Below are 25,163 nucleotides of genomic sequence, written 5' to 3'. Positions count from 1 at the left end.
AATTTTTTCTTCATTTATCTCTGAAAAAATATTTGGGCTTCTAGCAGCGTGTGGGACTTGTTCTATTAGTCCATCTATACTGACCTCCATCAGGTTGCAAATTAAAAATAATTTTTTTCTGCATCTAGCTCTGAAAAAATATTTGGGCTTCTAGCAGTGTGTGGGACTTGGTCTATTAGTCCATCTATACTGACCTCCATCAGGTTGCAAATTAAAAATAATTTTTTTCTGCATCTAGCTCTGAAAAAATATTTGGGCTTCTAGCAGTGTGTGGGACTTGGTCTATTAGTCCATCTATGCTGACCTCCATCAGGTTGCAAATTGAATAAAAAAATTTTCTGCATCTAGCTCTGAAAAAATATTTGGGCTTCTAGCGGTGTGTGGGACTTGGTCTATTAGTCCATCTATACTGACCTCCATCAGGTTGCAAATTAAAAATAATTTTTTTCTGCATCTAACCCAGCCAATAGTTTTGGCCTAATACCACAGTTTGGCCACTCAGCTCTGCTCGGTTACCATCCATTGTTTTTTTGTGCAAACAACTCCAGAGTTGTGAATTAGTTAACCACCAAAATGAGTGGAAAAAGGCCTGCTGCTGGTGGAAAGGGGAATAGGCGTGTTGGGAAGGGGAAAAAAGGTTGTGTCCGTGGGGTAGGTGCAGAAGAAAGACCATCTTCCAGCCAAACTAAAATGTCTACTTCTTTTAGCGGACAATGTGATAAGATCCCTTTCTTACGGCCACGCCAATCGCTACAAATTCCAGATGAGGCACAAAAACAGCAGGTGCTTCAACGGATATCAAGTGCTCCTTTAAGTGGGCTCTCCTCCACATCAACTTCAACATCACAAATACTCCAGTCCTCAAAGGTGTCACCCAAATCGCACTTGCTTCCTCACAGCTCCCAAATCTCCAGCTGCCCGTCTGAGTGTGAGGTAGAACAGATGGTTGAGTCTGCAGAGCTGTTTACTCATACTATAGCCTGGGAATCAGAGGTCGACTCCAGCGCTTCTGTGAATCCAGACGAGGAAATGATCTGCACTGATGCCCAGAATCTTTATGAGTCGGATCCAGGACCAGACGCAGAAGGTTCTGACCATAATGTAGACCCTCATTCCCAAACTGTAATTCCTGTTGGTGGAGACAATGAGGAAGACGATGATAAGACTCAAATACCTGATTGGAGCGACAACTTTAGTTTTTTGTCAGGGCAGGAACAGGTTGGCTCTGAGGACGACGGGTGTGATAACGCACAGGGTGATGATGATGAGGTCGGAGATCCCACTTACTGTCAACCCACAGTCAGCCAAGAGATGAGGTCAGCAGAGGAGGTGGAGGAAGATGCTAGTGACGACGAGGTCAGGTTGCGCCTTCCTGGGCAGAGACGTAGTACTGGAAGCACGTCAACAACTGCATCCTCAAACACAACTCTGCCTCTCACCACAAGTCGTGGTGGCTCTTCAGGTCGCATGGGTGCTAAGCCTTGCATAGCCTGGGCATTTTTTCAGATCGATAAAGATGACCCAACTCGTGTTATCTGTAACATTTGTCAGCAAAAGCTAAGTAGAGGCCAAAAAATACATAGTTTGAGTACTTCATGCATGAACCGGCACATGGACATGAAGCATAAGTTGCAGTGGGAAGCTCAGTGTGCTACAATGCGGCCTAGCCGGCCGGGCCAATCACCGTCTGCCATATCTTGTGCATCCGCGGCCTCTTCATCCTCTGTGACTGGGGGGACAGCAGTCACACCTGTTTTGGGGCGCAGACCTGCCACCTCTTTACCCGCAACAGCCAGCGTGATTGGCAGGTCATCATTTTCTTTGGAGGTGGTAACACCAGCTGGTGTTGAGCGCTGTCCGACATCGATAGCACCACCTTTGGATCAAGGCAACCTAACATGTCCGCCTGCATCTTCCTCACAGACCGGCAGTTTGCCGGGGACACCCTTATCAACCCCGTCTAAGCACAATAGCCAGCCCTCGGTCCCTCAGATGTGGACAAGTAAAAGACCATTTCCTCCTAGCCATGAGAAAGCTAAGAGGTTGAATTTCACCATCTGCAAGCTCTTGGCTACAGAAATACTGCCTTTCCGCCTGGTGGACACAGAGGATTTTCGAGACCTTATGTCCGTCGCAGTGCCCCAGTACCAGATGCCCAGTCGGCACTACTTCTCAAAGAAAGGTGTGCCTGCGCTCCACCAGCATGTCGCACACAACATCACTGCTTCTTTGAGAAACTCTGTGTGTGACAGGGTGCATTTCACCACAGACACTTGGACGAGTAGGCATGGACAGGGGCGTTACATGTCGCTGACTGGGCACTGGTTAACTATGGTGACAGCAGGACAAGGGGCTGCTGTCCAAGTCTTGCCGTCCCCACGAGTTGTGCGTCAATCCTCTTTATGTCAAAGTTCCTCCACTGCTTCTGCCTCCTCAACCTCCTCTCGGTCTTCCACCTGCACCCAAAGCCTGTCTGGTCATTCCACAAGCTTTCTAACTGCGCAGAAGGGATCCTGCACACCTCCTTACTATGCTGGCAGTAGGGCTCAACGTCATCAGGCGGTTTTTACATTGAAATGTCTGGGAAATGTGAGTCACACAGCTGAGGAGTTGTGGTCAGCTCTGGAGAACCAATTTCATGAATGGTTGTCTCCACTGGACCTGAAACCAGGGAAGGCCGTGTGCGACAATGCTGCAAACCTGGGTGCGGCCCTTCGCCGGGGCAATGTCACACACGTGCCTTGTATGGCTCACGTGTTGAACCTGGTTGTCCAGCAATTTTTAGCCCACTATCCCAGACTAGATGGCCTTCTGCAGAGGGCACGGTCGCTGTGTGCTCACTTCCGCCGTTCGCATCCCGCAGCTCAGCGACTTACATCTCTACAGAAGTCGCTGGGCCTGCCACTTCACCGGCTAAAATGCGATGTGCCTACCCGGTGGAATTCAACTCTGCACATGTTGCAGCGACTGTGGCAGCACCGACAAGCCCTGGTGCAATACGTTCTGACGTATAGCCTGGGCCAACGAGATTCAGAGGTGGGGCAAATCACGCTGGAGGAGTGGTCTCAGATCAGGGACCTATGCACCCTTCTGCACAGTTTTGAAATGGCGACGAAGATGTTTAGTGCTGACGATGCCATTATCAGCATGACTATTCCGGTGATTTACATGCTGGAGCACATGTTAAACAGAATTCGGAGTCAGGTGGTGGCACAAGAGGAGGTGGAGGAAGTAGAGGAGGAGGAGTTGTATGCGGAAGGGCTAACATCTGCAAGGTCCAGACGGTCGGCAGCACCAAGGCGGCAGGCATGTGAGGGTGGGGGAGATGGTTTTACCAGGGCGCATGGTAGCAGCCAAACTAGTGAGGAAGGTGCAGGAGCCCAGGAAGAAGTGGAGGACGAACTGATGGAAGACTCATCAGATGAGGGAGACCTTGATCACATTTCTGTTGTGCGAGGTTGGGGGGAGAGGACAGAGGAAGGAAGCATGATTGTTACCTCGCCACCAACACAACAGGGACTTGGTGCTCCTGGATGCGCAACACACATGAGTGCCTTCTTGCTGCACTACCTGCAACATGACCCTCGAATTGTGAGAATTAGAAATAATCCTGACTACTTTGTTGCCACACTGTTAGATCCCCGGTACAAAAGTAAATTTGCAGAAATTATTCCTGCCATAGAAAGGGATGCACGCATGCAGGAGTATCAGCAGAGACTGTTACAGAATCTTACATGTGCTTTTCCACAAAATACCAGTGGTGCACGTAGTGAATCTCACAGTTCCAACTTGCCAACCGTGGGACCGTCAAGTGTTCAGCACTCAAACCGTAACAGAACCACAGTATCTGCTGGTAACATCAATTTTGCGGAATCATTTCACCACTTTTTTAGCCCATCCTTTGCAAGGCCACAGGAGACAAGAAGTCTGACACATAGTCAACGCCTAGAGACGATGGTACAGGAGTATCTCCAAGTAAACATTGAAGACACGACTGTGTCACTGGACCCTTGCTCTTTTTGGGCTTCCAATCTGGATAAATGGCCGGAGCTAGCCACTTACGCCTTGGAGATCTTGTCATGCCCCGCAGCCAGCGTTCTGTCTGAACGTGTGTTCAGCGCTGCTGGTGGTGTGCTGACAGATAAGCGCACGCGGCTCTCCACTGATAATGTAGACAGACTCACGTTCATAAAGATGAACAAATCATGGATCCGAAACGACTTTTCTACCCCTGTGTCATCCTGGGGAGAGTAAAAGCTTGATGATTGGTTAAAATCACCCTACCAACCGTTTTAAGCTTTCAAATTACTAATCATGTTTATCTGTATCTTGACTGGAAAATAATTTGGGCTTTGTAGCAGTGTGCAGCACTGATCCTATTAGGCCATCTATACTAAAGCTTCACCAGATTTAAAATTAAAAATAATTTTTAGCTGCATCTAGCCCGGAAAATAATTTTGGGGCTCCGAGATGCGCAAGGCACATAAGTGCCTTCTTGCTGCACTACCTGCAGCATGACCCTCATATTGTCAGAATTCGAAGTAATCATGACTACTGGGTTGCCACACTCTTAGATCCCCCAAACTTTTCGATCAACCTTTTCATTTTAATAAAGACCAAAAAAATGGTCATTTTTGAAATTATAAGCATTAGCAGGTTGTTAGAAACTGAAATCAAACAGTTTTCAACTCAAAACTTTATTCTAGGTGATGTTACATTTTCACATAGGACCCCTTGTTCGAAAGGAGCTTCTGAACTCTCTCGTCCATTGAATTTGTCAGGTTTTGGATGGTTTCTGCTTCAATTGTTTTGCATGAGGACAGAATACCCTCCCAGAGCTGTTGCTTAGATGTGAACTGCCTCCCGCCATCATAGACACTCCTTTTAATGATGCTCCAAAGGTTCTGAATGGGGTAGAAGTCAGGGGAGCATGGGGGTCACACCATAAGTTTGTCCCCTTTTATGCCCATATCAGCCAGAGATGCAGATGTTTTATGTGCAGCATGAGATGGTGCATTATCATGCAGAAAAATGATCTTGCTGTGAAATACACGGTTCTTCTTCTTGAACCATGGCAGGAAGTGCTGTTTGAGAAAATCCACATACATTATGGAGTTCATCTTTAGCGCCTTCAGGGATCCTAAAGGGGCCGACAATCTCTCTCCCCATGATTCCAGCCCAAAACATTACTCCACCTCCTCCTTGTTGGCGCTGTAGCCGTGTTTGCGTGGGGTGTCCATCAACCAGCCATCCTCCACTCCATCCATCTGGACCATCGAGCGCTGCACGGCACTCATCCGTGAACAAAACAGTTTTGAAATCAGTCTTCATGTAATGTTTGGCCCACTGGAGCCGTTTCTGCTTGTGTGAAGTGGATAGAGGAGGTCGACAGGATGGCGTATGCACAGCTGCAAACCTCTGAAGGACCCTGCATCTTGTTGTTCGGGGGACGTTGGAGGCACAAGCAGCTTCAAAAACTTGTCTGCTGCTATGACAAGGCTTTTTTGCCGCTGCTCTTTCAACCTGACGTAATTGCCTGTAGGAAAGAGTCCTCAATTTGCCCTTATCAGCACGCACACGTGTGTACTGTGAATCAGCTACATACTTCTTGATTGCCAGGACACTTCATCCTGATCATCGCACAATGTTGATTGTAGTCATGCCTTGACCTAAACACTCCACAATTTGTTGCTTCTCAGCAGCCGACACATCCTTTTTCTTTCCCATTTTGGCAGAAAATGTAGGCTGCTTAATAATGTGAGAGAGCCTTCTTAAGTAGTCTTGCCTTTCATTGGACACACCTGCCAAACTAATTAGCACAGGTGTCTGCAATTGCTTACAGTGATATAAAGAGCCCTGACACACATCACCATCAATGAGTTTAACTGACAAACAAACAAATTCTTCCCTTATCACTCCTAAACACTTTTTGTATAATAATTTGGATTGCAGTGTACATGTGCTTTTCCACAAAACACCAGTGGTTCACGTAGTGAATCTTACAGTTCTAACTTGCCAACCGTGGTCTGTATGGAGTTGTTCAATAAAGGGCCCAAAATTAAGATAACATAGATGGGAGAGGTCTCTATGAATAGGAATTCCTAAGTATTTGATACCCTGTGAGGGCCAGGCAAAGGGAAAGTTGGACTGGATGGAATCCTATATGGATTTGGGGAGGGAGACATCGAGGGCCTCAGACTTCGCTGCATTGATTTTAAAATTTTACCATGTAACAAAGTGATCTATTTCAGCCATAACAGCATGGATGGATATATGTGATTGAGTGATATATACTAGGACATCATCAGCAAATAGAGAGCACTTGTACTCGGTGCCTCCCACCTCAATCCACCTAATATTGGGGTTATGGCGAATGGATGAGAGCAGGTGCTCCGTCACTAGGATGTATAAGAGAGGGGACAGAGGACATCACTGCCTTGTCCCATTGGTGATTGTGAAAGGTGATGAAAATGTTCTGACGCACCCCCTGGGCCTTGGGACACCCGGAGCCGGACCCTTTTTGGTGGATGCTGGTGGTTGTAGTCTTCGTGGCGGCGACCCAGTTCCGTGGCTCAGGGCGGTCAAACCAGTGGCGGAACTATTTATGTGGTTTTCATGTTTAAATGTCCGACTACGCCACCCGTGGATTGCGGTCAGAGTGAACCGCCGCTACAGGGCAGACCACTGAGGCTGGTGTTGTGGGTGCAGCAGAGCGTAGCATAACTCCCCACGGGAGGAGTATAGCCTCAGGGCAGTGTATGCGGAGGATGGGGGTGATGGTGCAGGGCAGCAGCAGTAACGACACGGAGTCAGTGATGCAGTTCAGGGCCTTTACTCACAGTTCTTATTATCCAGACCACGTCTGCAGGTAACGGCTGCCCACGTCGTACTGTGCTCACCAGGTGAGGAGCTCAGACAACTCCCAGATAACTTTGGAGCACTTCACAGGACCCCCTTTGTGTGTCCTTTGTCTGGCCTTTCTTACCAACACTTCTGTCCGGCTGCCTCGGGCCTCCTCTTGGTAAACTTGGCGCCAGTTTCCCTGACCCTATGTGGTGCCTTCCTAGCGGGTGTAGCGAGGGGCTGCGCCACATAAAATGTCAGAGCCTCCGGTTTCTAGCTGAGGGTCGTTTCCTGCCTCCACTAGTTCGGGGACCGGTCTCCCCCTTTGGCCTGACCCCTCCACGCAGGTGAATTCGGGCGTGCGGTGGCGACTCGCCCGTCCGCACCCCTGGGATCCCTTCATTCCTCGTTCCTGGAGCCTTCTCCGCTCCTCTTCCTTCCTTCTCCCTCTTCCAGGCCTGGGCCTCTGTTACTAGGCCCGCCTCCGGAGCAGAGCTCATGCAGAGCCCCTGCTCCCTGCCACTTCTGCTCAGACTTCTCTGCACTGAACTAAGATGGTGCCCACCTTTTATACTCCCTTCTCAATGCACCCAGGAACTGCTTCCTCCCTGCTCCTGCACTACAGGGTTCCCCTTCCTCAGTGTTCCCTCCCCCCACTCCAGCCAGGGACAGGGACTGTCGTGCCCATCTCAGGGGCATATTGGTCGCCCTGCCCCACGGCAATGTGGTGTAATGCATGCAGGTGTCGGGTCCTGATCTACACTCCATCCTTACCTGAGAGTGAGATATCACACCTCTGGGTGAGGTGCAATACTTCTTTAGCAACCGAGCCCTCAGGGTGCTACAGTTCCATTTATCTTCAGCCTAGGTGACGTATTGCGATACAGGGCCGTGATTTTGGCTATAAAAGGGTCCCCTAGACCCCTACCCCAAGCTTTTTAAGAGAATCATATATGGCGTGCCAGGAGACTCTATGGAATGCTTTCTCAGCATCCAACGAGAGTATCTAATTACAAATTTTTAACTGCATCTAGCCCAGGAAATACTTTGTGCCTAGTAGCAGTGTCTGCTAGTAAGCGGATTATCCCGGCTGTTAAGCAAGCTGCACCACCTGTAGTTTAGACACTTAATTTTTTCAAAGGAAATGCTTCGGGACCATGGGATACTTAGTGAAGAGCATCAGGAGGCACCCCAAGGCATAGGGGCTGGGACTGGCAGTAGGATGCCTTGCGGTGGACAGCCGAGCTCGATCCTTATAAAAGCTTTTTAACTGCAGCAGCTTTAGTGGACGCTACTGGAGCTGGAATTACCGCGGCTGCTGGCATGAGACTTGCCCTCCAATAGATCCTTGTAAATGGATTTAAAGTGTATTCATTCAAATTAGAGAGACAATTTAAATTAAAAAGCTTAGAGCTGCCTCCACCACAGGGGGGCTCGCTCGACCCACCAGCGGACAGGCACCAGTATTGGGAGAGGGGGGCTGGCCGTCAGGGTTCACCGCGGCTCTGGCACAAACCCGGCGACACGGAGGTGGCACGGGCAGGAGCGGACTGGCCGTGTCGGCTTCTCACTTTTTGGATTTTAGAAGGGCATGACATGCCTATATCTGTGTCTCCCCCTCCTTTTACTCCTCCACCTCTTTTATTTTCGCATGACTATATGTACTTGTCACTTTTCCATGTGTTAGTTATGTCTTCTGAGCAGTTTGTCAGCTTTTGGACACCTTTGAAGGTGTTTTCTATGTGTTTCTATGTGTTTTTGTTTGCCTGCCATTGGTTTTAACGGTGTTCGAAGGTGTTCGACGAACAGTTCGGCGAACACACGGGTGTTCGACGAACCGAACCGAACTCGAACACTACGGGGGTGGCTCAACACTAATCCTGATATGCACCCTTCACCCTACAGTGCTCCGGGATGTGCCTGAATTTCCACCAGTAAAAGATACTGAAGTGACTACCGTGACCATTCCCGTTCTTGCTCTGACCCAGCTGGGTCTCGCCTGTCCTGCATTCCCCCTGCATACGCTTTTCTGAGGCCTAGCTCCACCTGTGGGGAGCTATACCATCGAGCTGCCTTATCACCGGCCTCAGTGGACTGCTGCAGCGCTGGTGCTTCTCACCAGATACCACAGTGGCGTCACGAATTCTTATAAAATTAACAATTATCCACCCTTTTAAAGAGTCACCCCAGGGTAAGGGCCCGGGAGCCGACCACCGCGACATCCCCAAGGCCAGGCATAGGCCCGGGTACCGAGTCATCCCCATCCCCTGGGCTAGTCACATTCTCCTCCACCTCCTCTGCTGACCTCATCGACTGGCTGACTGTGGGTTGACAGTAAGTGGGATCTCCAACCTCGTCATCATGACCCTGTGTGTTCTCACACCCGACGCCCTCAGAGCCAACCTGTTCCTGCCCTGACCGAAAAGTCAAGTTGTCGCTCCAATCAGGTATTTGAGTCTCATCATCGTCTTCATCATTGTCTCCACCAACAGGAGTTACAGTTTGGGAACGAGGGTCTACATTATGCTCAGAACCTTCTTCATCTGGTCCTGGATCCGACTCATAAAGATTCTGGGCATCAGTGCAGATCATTTCCTCATCTGGATTAACAGAAGCTCTGGAGCAGACCTCCGTTTCCCAGGCCATAGTATGAGTAAACAGCTGTGCAGACTCTACCATCTGTGTTACCCCATATTCAGACGGGCAGCTGGAGACTTGGGAGCTGTGAGGAAGCAAGTGCGATTGGGGTGACACCTCTGAGGACTGGAGTATTTGTGATGTTGAAGTTGAGGTGGAGGAGAGCCCACTTGAAGGAGAACTTGATATCCGTTGAAGCACCTGCTGTTTTTGTGCCTCATCTGGAATTTGTAGCGATGGGCGTGTCCGTAAGAAAGGGATCGTATCACATTGTCCACGAAAAGAAGTAGACATCTTAGTTTGGCTGGAAGATGGTCTTTCTTCTGCAGATGTTCCTCCCCCCCTCACCGCGGGGGGGCTCGACCCACCAGCGGACAGGCACCAGTATTGGGAGAGGGGGGCTGGCCGTCAGGGTCCACCGCTGCTCTGGCACAAACCCGGCGACACAGAGGTCGCACGGGCAGGAACGGACTGGCCGTGTCGGCTTGGCACTCCAGCGTAGTCCCTCTGTCCGCTCGCACCCGTAACCTCAAAGGGATGCGCAAGCGGCTTTTCTTTCCAGGGCTGTTCCCTGCCCAGCAGGAACGTGGGGTAGCTCTGGTCGGCCTTCCACTGTACCCCCTTACCTCCCTCACCCTCTTTCCTTCTTCCGTTCTCCATCTAACCACTCGGCTCTGTGGTGTCCGCTCTCCCTCCAGCTCTCTCCTTCTCACAGGTGGACTACCGTGTGTATTCACACTGTGGAGAATCTTTTGGGCCCAGGCATAAGAAGTTGTCGAGGTAATGGATAATATGTGCCCCCTTAGAAACGTCCATTACAACCCATTCGAGGAAGCAACTAAACGCCTCAAATAGTGAGCAGGATCTGGAGCACCCCATGGGCAAACAGCGATCTATATAGTATGCTCCTTCCCAGAAGCAGCCCAATAGGTGGACACTATTCGGAGGCACAGGTAGTAAGTAACCGGAATGCCACATCAATGTCTGTTTTGGCCATTAGGGTGACCCTTCCCAACTTCTTGATCCGCCTGATTGCCTTGTCAAAGGATGTACAGTATATACTACTGTACTTGGTTCCGCGTCGATGTTGTCGTTTACTGACCTGCCCCTTGGATATGACAAATGGTGGATTAGTCCGAATGTATTGGGTTCCGTTTTTGGCACAACTCACAATGGGGATACCCCTATGTCTTGTAAGGAAAGTGTTCTGAATGGAACCGCCATTCTCCCTAAAGATATTTCTTTTTTTAATTTTCTTGTCACGACGTCTGGGTGTTGGTAGGCTGATTTTAGATTTTTACTCCAACCTTTCTTGATTTTAGAAGGGCATGACATGCCTATATCTGTGTCTACCCCTCCTTTTACTCCTCCACCTCTTTTCTTTTCGCATGACTATATGTACTTATCACTTTTCCATGTGTTAGTTGTGTCTTCTGAGCAGTTTATCAGCTTTTGGACACCTTTGAAGTGTTTTCTATGTGTTTTCTATGTGTTTCTATGTGTTTTTGTTTGCCTGCCATTGGTTTTAACGGTGTTCGAAGGTGTTCGACGAACAGTTCGACGAACAGTTCGGCGAACATACGGGTGTTCGACGAACCGAACCGAACTCGAACACTACGGGTGTGGCTCAACACTATCTATGACGTTACTTAATTCCTGCAGTACTCGCGGGTGTATCCCATCCGGGCCCGGGGATTTGTCAACTTTAGTGATTTTTAGATGCCGCCGTACTTCCTGCTGGGTTAAGCAAGTGACATTTAATGGAGAATTTTTGTTATCACTAATCATGTTTTCTGTCATGCGATTTTCTTGTGTAAATACGGTTGAAAAAAAATCATTTAGCATATTGGCTTTTTCCTCATCCTCATCCACCATTTCACCCAGACTATTTTTAAGAGGGCCAACACTATCATTTTTTAGTTTTTTACTATTTATGTAGTGTAATGCAGCGACTTGCTGGCATTACGGTAATGGTCCAGGATGTGTTTTACCTGACCATGTACCTTCCCCCTCAGGTGACTGGTCACATGACTGTGACATAGCACAGGTCCTGCGCGCACAGAATGTCTGTCTGATCACATGACTGTGACATCAGCAAGGTCCTGTCTGTGTGTGTGTGTGTGCACGGGATGGATATATAAACCCTGCTTGATGGGAGACAGGTGTGTTCGGTGTGTTGGGCGTGAGGCCTGTTCCCCATGTGTGTGGGACACCGTGATACAGTGAAGCCTGGCAGCCTGAAAGGTTGAGGCTGGATCTTGTGTAGATGCCAGTGGCTTTGGAAGGCAGCGGCTTGGTGAAGGGTCCGGAAAGGCGCAGACTGGATGTGTGTGAGTGAAACATTCCAGTAGCCTTAGACGGGACGACGGCTAGAGACCCCCACCTGGGAAAGCCTTAAAGCCACAGTGGTGGCGGATTAAATGGACTGCAGCAACTAAACCCGGCAAAGGTAATACACTTTGTTATATGGACACTTATATAGACATTGCTATAGTATTACCTTGCTGAAGGCTGTAACTTGGGCCAATTGGGCCTGTCTGCTACTTGAGAGACTCCCGGATGTTAAGTGTGTGTAAACATGCTGGTGATAAACTAAGAAGGACTGTGTGATATGCGGTTTATGATAATATAATAAACTGCTGTGCAGTGAAAATTCCGGAAGGACATTGCACGTGTGCTTAATTTACCCGGTGCAGCGAGTATCCCCCAGGATGATGACTAGCGCTGCCTTACAGTAGTTAAAGAATATTTTGGGGTTATTTTTACTTTCTCTGGCAATGATTCTCTCTGCCTCAATCTTTGCTGCCTTGATTTGTTTTTTACATAATTTATTTAATTTTCTATATTTATTTAATGCCTCATCGCTACCTACTTGCTTTAGTTCTCTAAATGCTTTTTATTTGTCACTTATTGCGCCCCTTACAGCTCTATTTAGCCATAGTGGTTTCCTCCTATTTCTAGCATGTTTTTTGCCAAAGGGTATATATTGTGCACAGGTCCTATTCAGGATGTTAATAAATGTCTCCCATTTGCTTTGTGTAGCTTTATGTCTCAGGATATCATCCCAGTTTATTGCACTAAGATCATCTCTCAACCGTTGGACTAATAGGGACAGAAGGCCGGCTGACACCCCAAATAGTGGTTAAAATGGCCTGGTACGTGTTTGGTAGCAGACAGTAGGACATGTTTTGACTACTGCTTTGCATAGGGCACCAATTACTTTTTAAGTGGACTAATGTGGACAGCAGAAGCCAGGCTCTGACCCCTAAAACAGCAGGGAGAATAGACCGGTGCTAAAAAAAAAAAAGGCAGCACAATATGCTACTTCTGTGTGTGCTGGAAAAATTTTGCTTTGCCTCTGACAAGAGCAGTTTTAAGATGAACACTGGAAGAACACTTTAACCTCTCCCTACCTAATACACAATCTCTCCCTCCCTGTACTCTGACTTTGTTGTGTGCCTTCAGCTCTGAAAAGTGCTTTTTTTTGCTGTTATTATGGAGCTAGTGAGCGGCTCCTTTAAACACAGAACTAGTATACACTGCAGGTAGCCCTAAAAAAAGGGCTTTTGTTTTATCAAGAGGCCTAAATACTCTCCCTATTAGCTCAGCGATCTCTCCCTATGCATATAGAACGCAGGCTCCAGACGCAATGTGCACAAAATGGCGGCGGCAGGGATTAAATAGATCCTATGACGCTGGGCGGCCAGCCAATCACAGTAATACCACAAACAAGAAGTCTGCGGCATTACTATGATTTGTTAAGAAGCCCAGCATGTTTAGTGGCTGCAAAGAAGGCGCCAAAACTGCAGGGCAGGACATCCGAATATAGCGAGGTGTGTACACAAATACTCGCAGAATAACGAGTTACTCGAATACAGTAGTATCCGTGCGAATAGCGAATAGTAACGAATCCACTCGCTCATCACTAGCTGCTATCATTCAGTGGTGTTGAGAAGTCTGGCCCAATCCAGTGCTTGTTCATTTTTATAACAGTCAGCCTGTCGGCATTTTCAGTTGACAGGCGGATGCAATTATCAGTTATAATTCCACCAGCGGTACTAAAAACCCGCTCTGATAAAATGCTAGAGGCAGGGCTGGCCAGGACATCCAAGGAGTAGAGAGCCAGTTCTTTCCACGTGTCGAGCTTGGATACCCAATAATTAAAAGGCACAGAGGAATCACGGAGGACGTTGGTACGGTCGGCAAGGTACTCCCTCACCATCTTCCCAAACTTTGCACTCCTTGTGAGAGTACTCCGTGCCTTAGGGTCTATAAGATGGGAGGGTCTGAGAAAACTGTCCCAGAACTTTGACAGTGTTCCCCTGCCTCTGCTGGATTGGAGTTGTGTCTCTCTAACCTGTACTCCTTGGTTGTCCAACGAACTGTGACCTCTGCCGCCAGCGTTTTCAGATGGGAATTTTTTTACTAATTCCGCAACAAGGGCCTTCTGGTACTGCCCCATTTTTGTAGACCTGTCCGCCTCGGGAATAAGAGATAGAAAGTTCCCCTTGTAGCATGGGTCTAGATGTGTCACCAACCAGTAAGGACTGTCACCCAAAATTTGGAGAATGCGAGGGTCACGGGAAAGGCAGCGCAGTATAAACTCAGCCATGCGTGCCAGACTGCTAACAGGCAAGACTTTCGTGTCCTCACCAAGAGGATGACCGATCATGTTCTCTTCCTCTTCCTCCTCCCTGTCCTCAGGCCATCCACGCTGAACAGACAGTATGACAGTTGTGCAGGTAGTACCGTCTATAGCACATGAAACTAGCTCCTCCTCCTCCTCTTTCTCATTGTCACCCAATCCACGTTGGGATGAGATGAGCCTGGCCTGTGTGTAATCACCCTGTATGGTTCCTTGCTCCATCTCATCGTCCTCCGCCTGCAATGCATCCTCTTTGATTGTGAGCAGAGAGCATTTCAGAAGACAGAGAAGCGGGATGGAGATGCTAATTATGGCGTCATCGCCGCTTACCATCTTGGTAGAGTTTTGGAGGATGGTACATAAATCTGACATCCATGTCCACTCCTGAGGTCTTATGTGTGGAGTCTGACCTGAATACCGACGGCCTTGTTGATGCTAGTAGTCAACAACTGCCCTTTTCTGCTCACAAATCCTTTGTAGAGTTCCAATGCGCGGGGACATCACACACCAGTCGGTGAGCCGGAAGCTGCAAATGCTGCTGAAATACTTTTACAAGCAGATCCGGCAACTCCGGGTAGGATTTGAGAAACCGCTGAACCACGAGGTTAAGCACATGGGCCAGGCATGGTACATGTGTGAGCTCGCCTCACCTCAGAGCCGCCATCAGGTTCCGGCCATTGTCACACACGACCATGCCTGGCTGTAGGTTCAGCGCTGTCAACCACAGATCTGCCAGCTCTTTCAGAGCAGTCCACAGCTCTTCAGTGTTATGTGGTTTGTCACCTAAGCATATTAGCTTCAGCGCAGCCTGTTGCCGCTTGGCCGAGGCAGTACTGCAGTGCTTCCAGCTTGCGACTGATGTGGCCATTTCGGAGATGGATGAGGTGCAGGAGCTGTAGAATGTGGGGGCAACCCTGATTGACCCAGGGCCCGCAATCCTCGGAGTCGGGAGGATGTGTTCCGTCCCAAGGTCCGACTGGGTCCCGGCTTCCAATATGTTAACCCAGTGTGCTATCAGCGAGATGTAACATCCCTGCCCACAAGCACTTGTCCACGTGTCCGTGGTTAGGTGGACTTTCTCAGTAACAGCGTTGTTGAGGGCACGTGTAATGTGGTGGAACACGTGCTCATGTAGTGTGGGGACAGCCAACCGGGAGAAATAGTGGCGGCTGGGGACTGAGTACCGAGGGAAAGCCGCCACCGTCAGGTTGCGGAAAGCTTCTGTCTCCATGAGCCTAAAAGGCAGCATTTCGAGCGCAGGCAGTCACAAAATGTGTGAATTTAGTAGTGAGGCCTGTGTGGCTGTTGGCTGCGTATTTGCGCTTGCGTTCCCATTGACTGGGGTAGGGACAACTGAACGCTGCACTGGGACAAGGACATAGACGTGCTTGCTGATGGTGCTACTTGAGAGTGTGCAACGACAGGTGCAGGGCAGGAGGCATCTTCGCATGTGCCATGGACAGAGGATTGGCTTGCATGCACAACAGCGGAAGAAGCAGTGGTGCCACCCGCAGACACTGTTCCTGGACCCTGCGGTTCGGCCCACTTAGTCAGGTGCTTTGCTGCCATATGCCTGATCATGCTGGTGATGGTCATGCTGGCAGTTTTGCTACCCCTGCTGATGCAAGCCTGGCAGGTGGTGCAAATGGCCTTTTTGGGGTTATCGGCAGAGTCTTTAAAAAACAACCAGACTCGGGATGACCTAACAGTTGTACTGGCAACTTCCGTCGTGTTGATGTTACGGGGAACGGTTTCTCGCCTTCTGTCTGCGGCCATCACACTGCTTCTTCCTGCCTGTTGGGGTGCTCTGCCTCGCTCCCCCTGTGTGCTGCTGTCCTCGCTCTGTATGTCCCCCTGCCAGATTGGGTCAGTTATTATATCATCCACCACCTCGTCTTCCACTTCCGCACCCTGGTCCTCTTCCTGACTTTCTGACAATTGTGTCTCATCATCGTCCACCTCTTGTGACATTTTCCCACGGTCACCTTCGTGTGACCGTGGCTGCCCAAATATTTGGGCATCGCTACATGCGATCTCCTCTTGCTCCACTTCAAGTGGACTGGTTGAGAAGCCTGAATCTATAAATGGAAAGTGAACAGCTCTTTGGAATGTCCAAGTGTATGATCAGTTGTCTCCAGGCACTCGGCATGGTGGGAGGAACGAGGATCAGGGTGAGGAATATGCGGTCCAGACTCATGGCTACTGAGACTTGACCGTGTAGAAGACAGGGTGGTGGTGATGGTGGCTAATTGACTGGAAGCATTATCTGCTATACAAACAATAACTTTTTCACACTGCTCTGTGTTCAATAGTGGTGTTCTGTGGTCCCCTATTAATTGAGACAGGAAGGTCGAGCGAGAATATGTGGGTGTTTGTTGTGGCACAATTTCAGCTAGCCCACAGCCTCGGCCTCATCCTCTGCATGCACCATCATCACCATCACGTCCACTTCCCCATCCCTTGCCACACACCTTGCCCATTTTAAATAGAGAACAATATTTTCCACATTCAGTACAAATGGCTGGATTTAAACCGCAGTGATATGTGATACATGTGACGAAAAACCACAGTTTTAAATATCTGGCCTGTAGGTAACTAATTTTAACAGCCACCTCATGTCAATAACTCCACTGACACACTGCAACAAAATTTCAATGGAGGCCAGAAATGGCAGAATTTTGAGCGAACTTAAATGTGATCTGTGTGACAGACAAACCACAGTTTTAAATAGCTGTCCTGTAGGTTACTATTTTAAGCAGCGACCTTGTGTCAATAACTTTGCTGAAATATTGCAACAAAATTTCAATGGAGGCCAGAAATGGCAGAATTTTCAGTGCAATTATATGTGATCCGTGTGATGGACAAACCACAGTTTTAAATAGCTGGCCTGTAGGTAAATATTTTTAACTGTGACCTCGTGTCAATAACTTCGCTGACACACTGCAACAAAATTTCAATGGAGGCAAGAAATGGCAGAATTTTGAGCGAACTTATATGTGATCCCTGTGACGGACAAACCACAGTTTTAAATAGCTGGCCTGTAGGTAACTATTTTTAACAGCCACCTCATGTCAATAACTTCACTGACACACTGCAGCAGAATTTCAATGGAGGCCAGAAATTGCAGAATTTTCAGCGCAATTATATGTGATCCGTGTGACGGATAAACCACAGTTTTAAATAGATGGATTTTTAGCACTGTAATATGGAAAGGATCTGGCTGTATTCTGCAGTGCCAGCAATCAAATGAAGCAGAAAAACGGTGTTCTCTGGATTGCTTTTTAAGCAAATAATCAGGATTAGGATCCCAAAAAAAATTATTCCTGACCCCTGATACCTATTTCTAGAAATATCTGTAAAAGCACCAGCAGACAGAACTGGAATGGACCCTCTTGGTATATGCACTGCACTCTGCCACATACACTGCCTGCCGGCCTAGCACTTATATCTATGCAGCTGGATTAGTCCTCAGAAGGACTGTTAGTTGAGATGGATATGTGTATAATATATTGTGGTATACCTACACTAACTAAGAAACAAGCAAATCTTTCCCTAGTTCAGCAGCACCTCTCCTTATACTGCCAGATTCCGGAGTAGACTGTGACGAGCATGGCAGCGTCAGGTCTTATATAGATCTGATGACGCTGTGCGGCAAGCCAATCACTGCAATGCCACAGCCAACATGGCTGCGGCATTACAGTGTGTGGCAGACAATCCCTGCATGTTCATTGGCAATCTAAAGAGCGCCAAACATGCAGGGAGGGGACCCAAGCTCCCGCCGAGCAACCCCGGAAATACTCAGCTAGCGCCAAGCATCTCGAGCAGTGAGACGCTCGGGCAAGCACCGAGCAGTAGCGAGCATGCTCGCTCATCACTAGTTACCATTATATAGTGATACTTCTTTGAAACAGCCACCCAAAAATGCAATACCACAAAGAAAGATAAAAATCTGTCACAAAAAATCTAGTGTAAGTCTAGATGATGTGAAACTCTTGGAAAAGTTTAATTGTATGTGGACAAGCTGCTTTTGATTCCTGAGAACAATATGAACAGTTCTTCAGGTTTCTGGATTATATATTTATGAATTTCTCTGATTGTATATATGCATTCATCTCATTTATGGATGCCCTCTGGCTTCTTCCTTTGCTTTTTCTTTATCTCTTGGAATCATAATTGTGGTTTTGGATATACTAGGGCTTCTATTGATATGTCCAAAGTAGGATAGAATGTGCATGGTCATTAGTTTACTTTAGGATCTTCTAATTTGCTATTTACAATTTTATTCTTGATTTACTAAGTGCCAGTCTGTGCCATATTTCTAGATTTCTCAATCCATTCTTCCGAGTAATTGATATAGGTAGATAGTAGCTGTTTTCTACATTGCATGTATGCCTTCACTATCAATTTCAAAATTACTTGCATTTCTGAAATTTTAGGTTTACCATCAATTTTTATTCAAAACATTTCTGACCACTTTCCAAATAAGATGACTAAAGAATAACCTCCATGATTGCTGTCTGCAGAAGACAGCATTATCACTTATAAAGCATGGCCTTTATAAATAACATTACTGATCTATTTGTTTCTCGTACTTCATACAGACTTGTTTTTCATATCTTGCCATGATTCTCGATGAGTGCTAGAAAACTTTGAAACATGGAGTGCAAGTTGGAATATATGACTTTGTAATTTTACGTTGAATCTTTGCAAAATCGGTTGGAGGCAAATTTAGAGGGGTTATCCAGAACTATTTTTTTTTTTTTTCTCATGGGGCAAATAAATAACAGGCAGGTAGTTTCTAATTACCTGCCAGTTCTGTCCAGCGGGGGCCCAAAGCAGTCACTGACCACTCCTGCTGGCAATATTGCTGATTCATTTCACCTTATGTCAACAGACCAGCTCTTCCTGTTCTGGGCTACTCTGTTGATGGGGCATGACTGCGGATGTCATGCTGATTGAGAGCCAGCAACTCATGTTTATGCAGAGTGGAGCCAGCTGTCAATCAGCAGGACATTAATCACACTGTTATCACATCCCGTCAGCAGAGGAGAGTGAAAGAGAAACGGCAGCTCTGTCGACGTGATGTCACTGGAAGCTGCAGAATCGGCGGCAGGAGCGGTTAGTGACTGCTCTAAGCCGGCAGAAATCCACACTGGGCACAACAAGCAGGTAGTTAGAAACTACCTGCCTTTAAGTTCTTAGGCCCATAATAAAAAAAAAATAGCCCCAAATAACCCTTTTAATTTGCCTCCAAAAGTTTCACAAAATATTTGAATTATCCTTAATCTAAAATTTTTGTGATTTGCTCGGTGAAAATTCAGTAAAATAGCAGTCGGCCACCATTTCACAGAATTTTAGAGGGCTGGGAAATGTGTAAAAAAACAAAATTAATACTCACCTTGCCGCTCACTTGTCCCACAGCTGCAGCTGGTCCCCTGCTCCATTCAACCTCTTTTTTGCTTTGGCACACGTAATCTTCTTTGGCTATCTTGACTCAGCACTGGTGCTTCCAACACTGACTTGGCCTCTGACATTTCAGCACCCAAGCATCTGACAACATTAGAAGTCTATTTGGCACTAGAAACCCCAGAGCTTAATGAAAATAGCCAAAGAAGACGTCACAGGACAAAGTAAAGAGTAGGCCGCATAGTGCAGAGGCTGCATTGATGTCAGGACAGGTGAGCTGAGAGGTGATTATTCACCTTTTTATTTTTACACACTATGTTCATTTCGCTCTGGGGTCAGTCTGGCGTAGTAAGGAAAATTTGATTCCCATTGAATAACTTTAATGTGAATCAAATTTCCTGGCTAAACTCGAGTGAACTGATGATTTAAAATTTGAGGAGATTCACTCATTTAACTAGATTAACAAAGAGCTTAAAGGGAACCAGTCACGAGAAAAAACGCTATTAACCTGCAGATATGGGGTTAATCTGCAGGTTAATAGCATTACTAACCGGCGCCTGTGACGCGCCCCCTGGGCCTGTGCTGTGCAGGGGGATACCGGGAGCCGGATCGCTGGGGGTTGTAGTTCTCCGTGGCGGTGACCCGGTCCGTGCCCAGGGCGGTCAAACCAGTGGCAGTCTTAAATAATAACAATGTCCGACTACGCCACCCGTGGATTGCGGTCAGTGGGGACCGCCGCTGCGCTGCCGACCGCTGAGGCTGATGTTGTTTGCGCAGCCGAGTATGGGATAACTCCCCACGGGAGAAGTATTGCCTCAGGGCAGCTAATGTGGATGATGGGAGTGATGGTGTGAGCGTCCCAGTAGTAATGGTGCTGGTGCGGCAAGGAATCACAGAGACGTGTGGTGCAGTTCAGGGTCTTTACTGATGGTATAAAGCAGACCCTCCCGGGAGTACTGGTTAGCAGTAGGGGCCTGGTCAGTCTGTGAGCAAGCAGGATCTCCCCTGGCCAGGTGGAGTTGTAGGCCTCCCCGACTATCTGCACTCTTTCCTGGCTACCTTGCTCTATGCGGGTAGAAGTAGCCCACGTCCCTGAGTATACCGTGTGGTGCTCACCCGTATGGCCGGTAACTAGGGGCCTTCCGTCAGCCTTCGCTTCACGATGGCGGTGCTGGTCCCTTGCTTGTGACCGTGCCTTCGGGTTACTAAGGCCAGAGGACATGGAATCCCCTGCCGGTTGGATTCTGCTGCTGGACCTGGATGTCCCCACAGCCTCGGACTCCGTGTCCGGGTTTAGTGTCTTCAGGCAAGGCGAGCTATCTAGCTTCCAGCCTCTGGCACTCGCTCCTGCTCCTACAGAGCTCCTGTTGTCACTTTCCCTCTCCAGGCTCTGACTGACGTAATCCCGCCCCAGACCCAGTTTATAAGGGCAGATTCCTCCCCTCCCAGGTCTGGGTGGGCCGTGTTGCATGCTTAGGGCTCCTGACCAGAGAAACCTCCCACTTGCTCTCAGACATAATATCTCTATTACTGTGGCAACCAGACCCCTGGGGTGTCACACCTGCACTTAGACAAACGCTGCGGGGAGAAAATTAACTTTATTCTCCCCAGCAGCGTCCCGGTTTCAGTCACGGAGGAGGTGCTGGAGCTTGCTCAGTCATCGCTCTGAGTATCGAGAGTGTTAATCAAAGCCACTTGTGTTTCCATACTCGCGATAAACGTTATGCCTTTTAATTATTTTAAAGCAATGCAGAACTTCATATTCTTTCAATATATACCTAAACCAAAGTATAAGCTCAACAAACCATAATACGTAAAAATACAGATCTAACAACATCTGTTATGTGTCAAATTCGCATTCACACATTTTGCCTTTCATTTGGCAGGTAGCTTCTTTGTGTAGCCTTCTCTTGAATGATGATTCCTACATATTCTAAAGGTACTTTATTTTCAAGGCTCTGCTTTCTTTTGACTGATATTCCAAAGAATCTGTTAAAATCATGCTGTGAACAGCAAACAATTATTCATGTAAAACAATCACAACTATCCTTCCTAGATAAACTTCATCTTCACTAATAAATTATTTTTTTTCCTAAATCGAGCAAACATGTTATTTTACAGTTAAGTAGAAAGAACTGTTGCAACTGATGTAATATATGTCAAATATAATGTCAGGTAATACTACGACTACTGCTGAATGACTTTACAATATTTTATTTCAATACAATGCTTGAGAACTTTAAATTGGTCTCATGCAAATCATGAAAGTCTCCTCTGCAAAATTCTAAAAAAAATTATCATGGGCTAAATATGATTGAAAACCCATCCAGTATTAAGATGTATATATACAGCACAACAAAAAGTTATTATCCAGATTTAGATATTTATATATAATTTACTGAACACCTAGGACACAACAGTTGTGTTCTTGGGATCTTGGGAAGATTGACTCTAAGCATTTACACCGCAAGATAATCGCGAACAAGCATTATTAAAATCGCTCATTTCACGATTATCTTGCCTTGCAAACAGGCTGCCGATCACCTATTGAATGAGCAAAACGATCTTTAATTGGGTGAAATGATCTTTTGTGCAGCACAAAACATCATTGTTCTCGGTAGTGCATTGTCCTGTGTAAACAGGACTTGTGCTGCCGAGAACTATGGAACCTATGCATTCTGAGTGATCTAGCATAGATCACTAAATGAGCATCATTTACTTTGATCTACCCGTGTAAATAGCCATTTGAACAACTGCCAATCAATAACAATTAACTGATTGGAAGTCGTATCGTGTAAACAGACCTTGAGATTCCCATGATAATGGTCATGATAGCAGCTATCTTGGTTGCTTAAGCCTAAAATGCTACAATCACTCTTTACCTTGTTGTCGAGGATCATATCTATTAGGTGGTGCATTAGATATGCCCTATAAATTGCCTTTGTACGAGTAGTTTTAAAGGAATTTATTACATGTATTCTTAATAACCAATTAAATTTAGATATCCTTTTTTCTAATCATGTTTATTGTTGTAAATTTCTTTTTATTCTACCCTATGATTATGGAGGTAGTCCTGTTTCCAGAGCCGCTTCACTTAGCTGTGGACTTCAGTTTAGAGATTTGCTCCATAGCTGCCTGACAGAAGAAAACTCAAGGACTTCTGTGGAAATGTTTGTCAATGTGAAACAAAATGGGATATATGTTACTATCGCCTACTCTCAGTGGTTGATCGCTAGAGATTTTGGGCCAAGTATCTTCTTTCTGATGCTACAGGCTATTATGGAAGGGTATCCTCTCTATGGCATCTATACATCCTAGTATTGCATATGGACAGGAGTTGTCTTTATTGCATCCACTTTAATACAATAAATTAAAAAAATAAATAACTATTTCTAGTATTTCTACACATCATTACAAATTCTGTTTTTTGTATTCAGCAGGGAACCCTACATACTGAACATTAGCTTCACGATAGTCATGTTCCTATTCTGTGTAGTATGCCCTGAATTTTTGGCCTTATTCCTATGTATTCACCATCCAGTAATATTTTACTTGTTCTCCTGGCTCCCCACTGTCATCATGCCAGGTAGAAACAGAAGAGAGAACAGGCATAGTAATGAGCGCTTTATTCAGACTTGACTTTGATGAATTAGGCAATGTTACGCTTGTCACCTGTGAGAAAATGAGCAAATGTTAGCATGTTATCACTTTTATTGTGTATATCAACCTGTTAATTCTCCAGAGAAAATGACTACAACACACTAAGTAATGTGATCAATCAAAAATATTTGAAATATCTGATTAAATAGTCTCTGTACTCATGTTGAATTTTTTATTTAAGTCTCCACTGGCATCTGACATTAGTAAATGACATGTGTTGCCATTGGACCCGTGATTTGGGGGGCCCATTACCATTGGCTCCCTGCCCCAAAATTCAATCTTTTCATCTGAATCTTGAACACGAAGAAGTGTCACTTTTTCTCTGTATAATTTTTATATATGCGAGACATGCAAAAAATGGCAATTTTTAATCAGTTTATTCCAAAGGGAAAACATAATAAAAATTATGGGCAATTGCGGCTAAATTAGCTTTGTAAGGTGTTCTCCAGAATAACCATTCTTGTACAGTTGTAAATATTCCCTTGATCAAAATGGTCTTTCTGCAAATTGCAAGTTTTTGGCAAATCTTACTTTTTTCAATTGCTGATCTACCATGTACATAGATTATGGCATTTCTTACGCCAAATTCACATATCTGTGAAATGTGGACCATGCTCAAATCACAATATCTGATCTTCTGACCTGAGCTAACTGCTTCATATTTAGACAGATGTGTGAATTCAGCTTTAGTTTGAGTCATTTTGAAGTTTTAAAACAATGATATAATAAATAGTAGAAAGTTTCATGTTCCTTACCTGCAGAACCTTTTTTCGAAGAGAAACAATTGAGTTTCCTGTGCAATATTTATTTATTGATTAATACCCAACAATCTTATTGTAACACTTCTGCTTTTTATGCCCTGCCATGTTGCAAAGTCCTGTATAATAAACACTACAGTTGCTGTAGAACCTCTTTTAAAGAGGATCCATCTCCTGTCATGTCTACCTAAAAAAAAGCCGTCTCACCACATCTACTCATATGGTTCATATAAATTATATGAAATAACACTGCTATGTTTATTTTCAGGTATCTTGGAATCACTCGACCCCTGACCTACCCTGTGAGGCAGAATGGGAAATGTATGGCCAAAATGATCCTGTGTGTCTGGCTCCTTTCCGCCTCAATCACGTTACCTCCTCTCTTCGGTTGGGCTCAAAATGTGAATGATGACAAAGTTTGCTTAATTAGTCAAGATTTTGGCTACACCATCTATTCTACAGCTGTTGCCTTTTACATCCCCATGTCGGTCATGCTGTTCATGTATTACAGAATATTCAAAGCTGCGAAGCGGAGTGCTGCCAAACACAAGTTTTCTGGGTTCCCGCGATCAGAGGACAGTGATGGAGTGATTGCAGCAAATGGAGTTGTAAAGATACACAAAGAATCGGAAGAATGTACAAATTTGTCAAAACTACTGAGAAATGACAGAAAAAACATATCCATTTTTAAAAGAGAACAGAAAGCAGCCACTACCCTTGGGATTATCGTAGGGGCTTTTACTATATGCTGGCTACCTTTTTTTATACTTTCAACTGCAAGACCGTTTATCTGTGGAACAGAGTGCAGCTGTATTCCATTGTGGATGGAAAGGACATTTTTATGGCTGGGATATGCAAACTCTCTGATAAATCCTTTCATTTATGCCTTTTTTAATAGAGACCTGAGGACAACTTATCGCAATCTGTTACAATGCAGGTACAGGAACATCAACAGGAAGTTATCAGCTGCAGGAATGCATGAGGCTTTGAAGCTTGCAGAAAGGCCTGATCATACCTTGTAAGAACAAAACTGATATTTCTTCTTGTAACATATACTATACATGAATATTCATGAAAGATTAACTTTTCTAGAGTATTCTAAATGCACAAAACATAGAGTAATGCAATATTCAGCCAAATGACTTAAAGGGAATCTATCAGCAGGTTTTTGCTATTTAATCTGAGGGCAGCATAATATAGGACAAGTGAGCCTG

The 25,163-nt window shown here is 46.2% G+C and overlaps 1 protein-coding gene across 1 annotated transcript in view; it reads left to right on the top strand.

The window, feature by feature from the left end:
- HTR7 (5-hydroxytryptamine receptor 7) overlaps window positions 1–25,163 on the top strand; it is a 296,216-nt gene that overhangs the window by 192,896 nt on the left and 78,157 nt on the right. Inside the window, exon 2 of the mRNA XM_073685540.1 lies at window positions 24,218–24,967. Coding sequence (XP_073541641.1) covers window positions 24,218–24,967 — 750 coding nt within the window. The remainder of the gene's footprint in view (window positions 1–24,217; window positions 24,968–25,163) is intronic.

This window comes from Phyllobates terribilis, unplaced genomic scaffold (genome assembly GCF_046119375.1).
Source record: "Phyllobates terribilis strain yellow unplaced genomic scaffold, ASM4611937v1 Scaffold_5__5_contigs__length_657084704, whole genome shotgun sequence".
Lineage (NCBI taxonomy): Eukaryota > Metazoa > Chordata > Amphibia > Anura > Dendrobatidae > Phyllobates > Phyllobates terribilis.
This window is presented reverse-complemented; position numbering and strand designations above follow the sequence as displayed.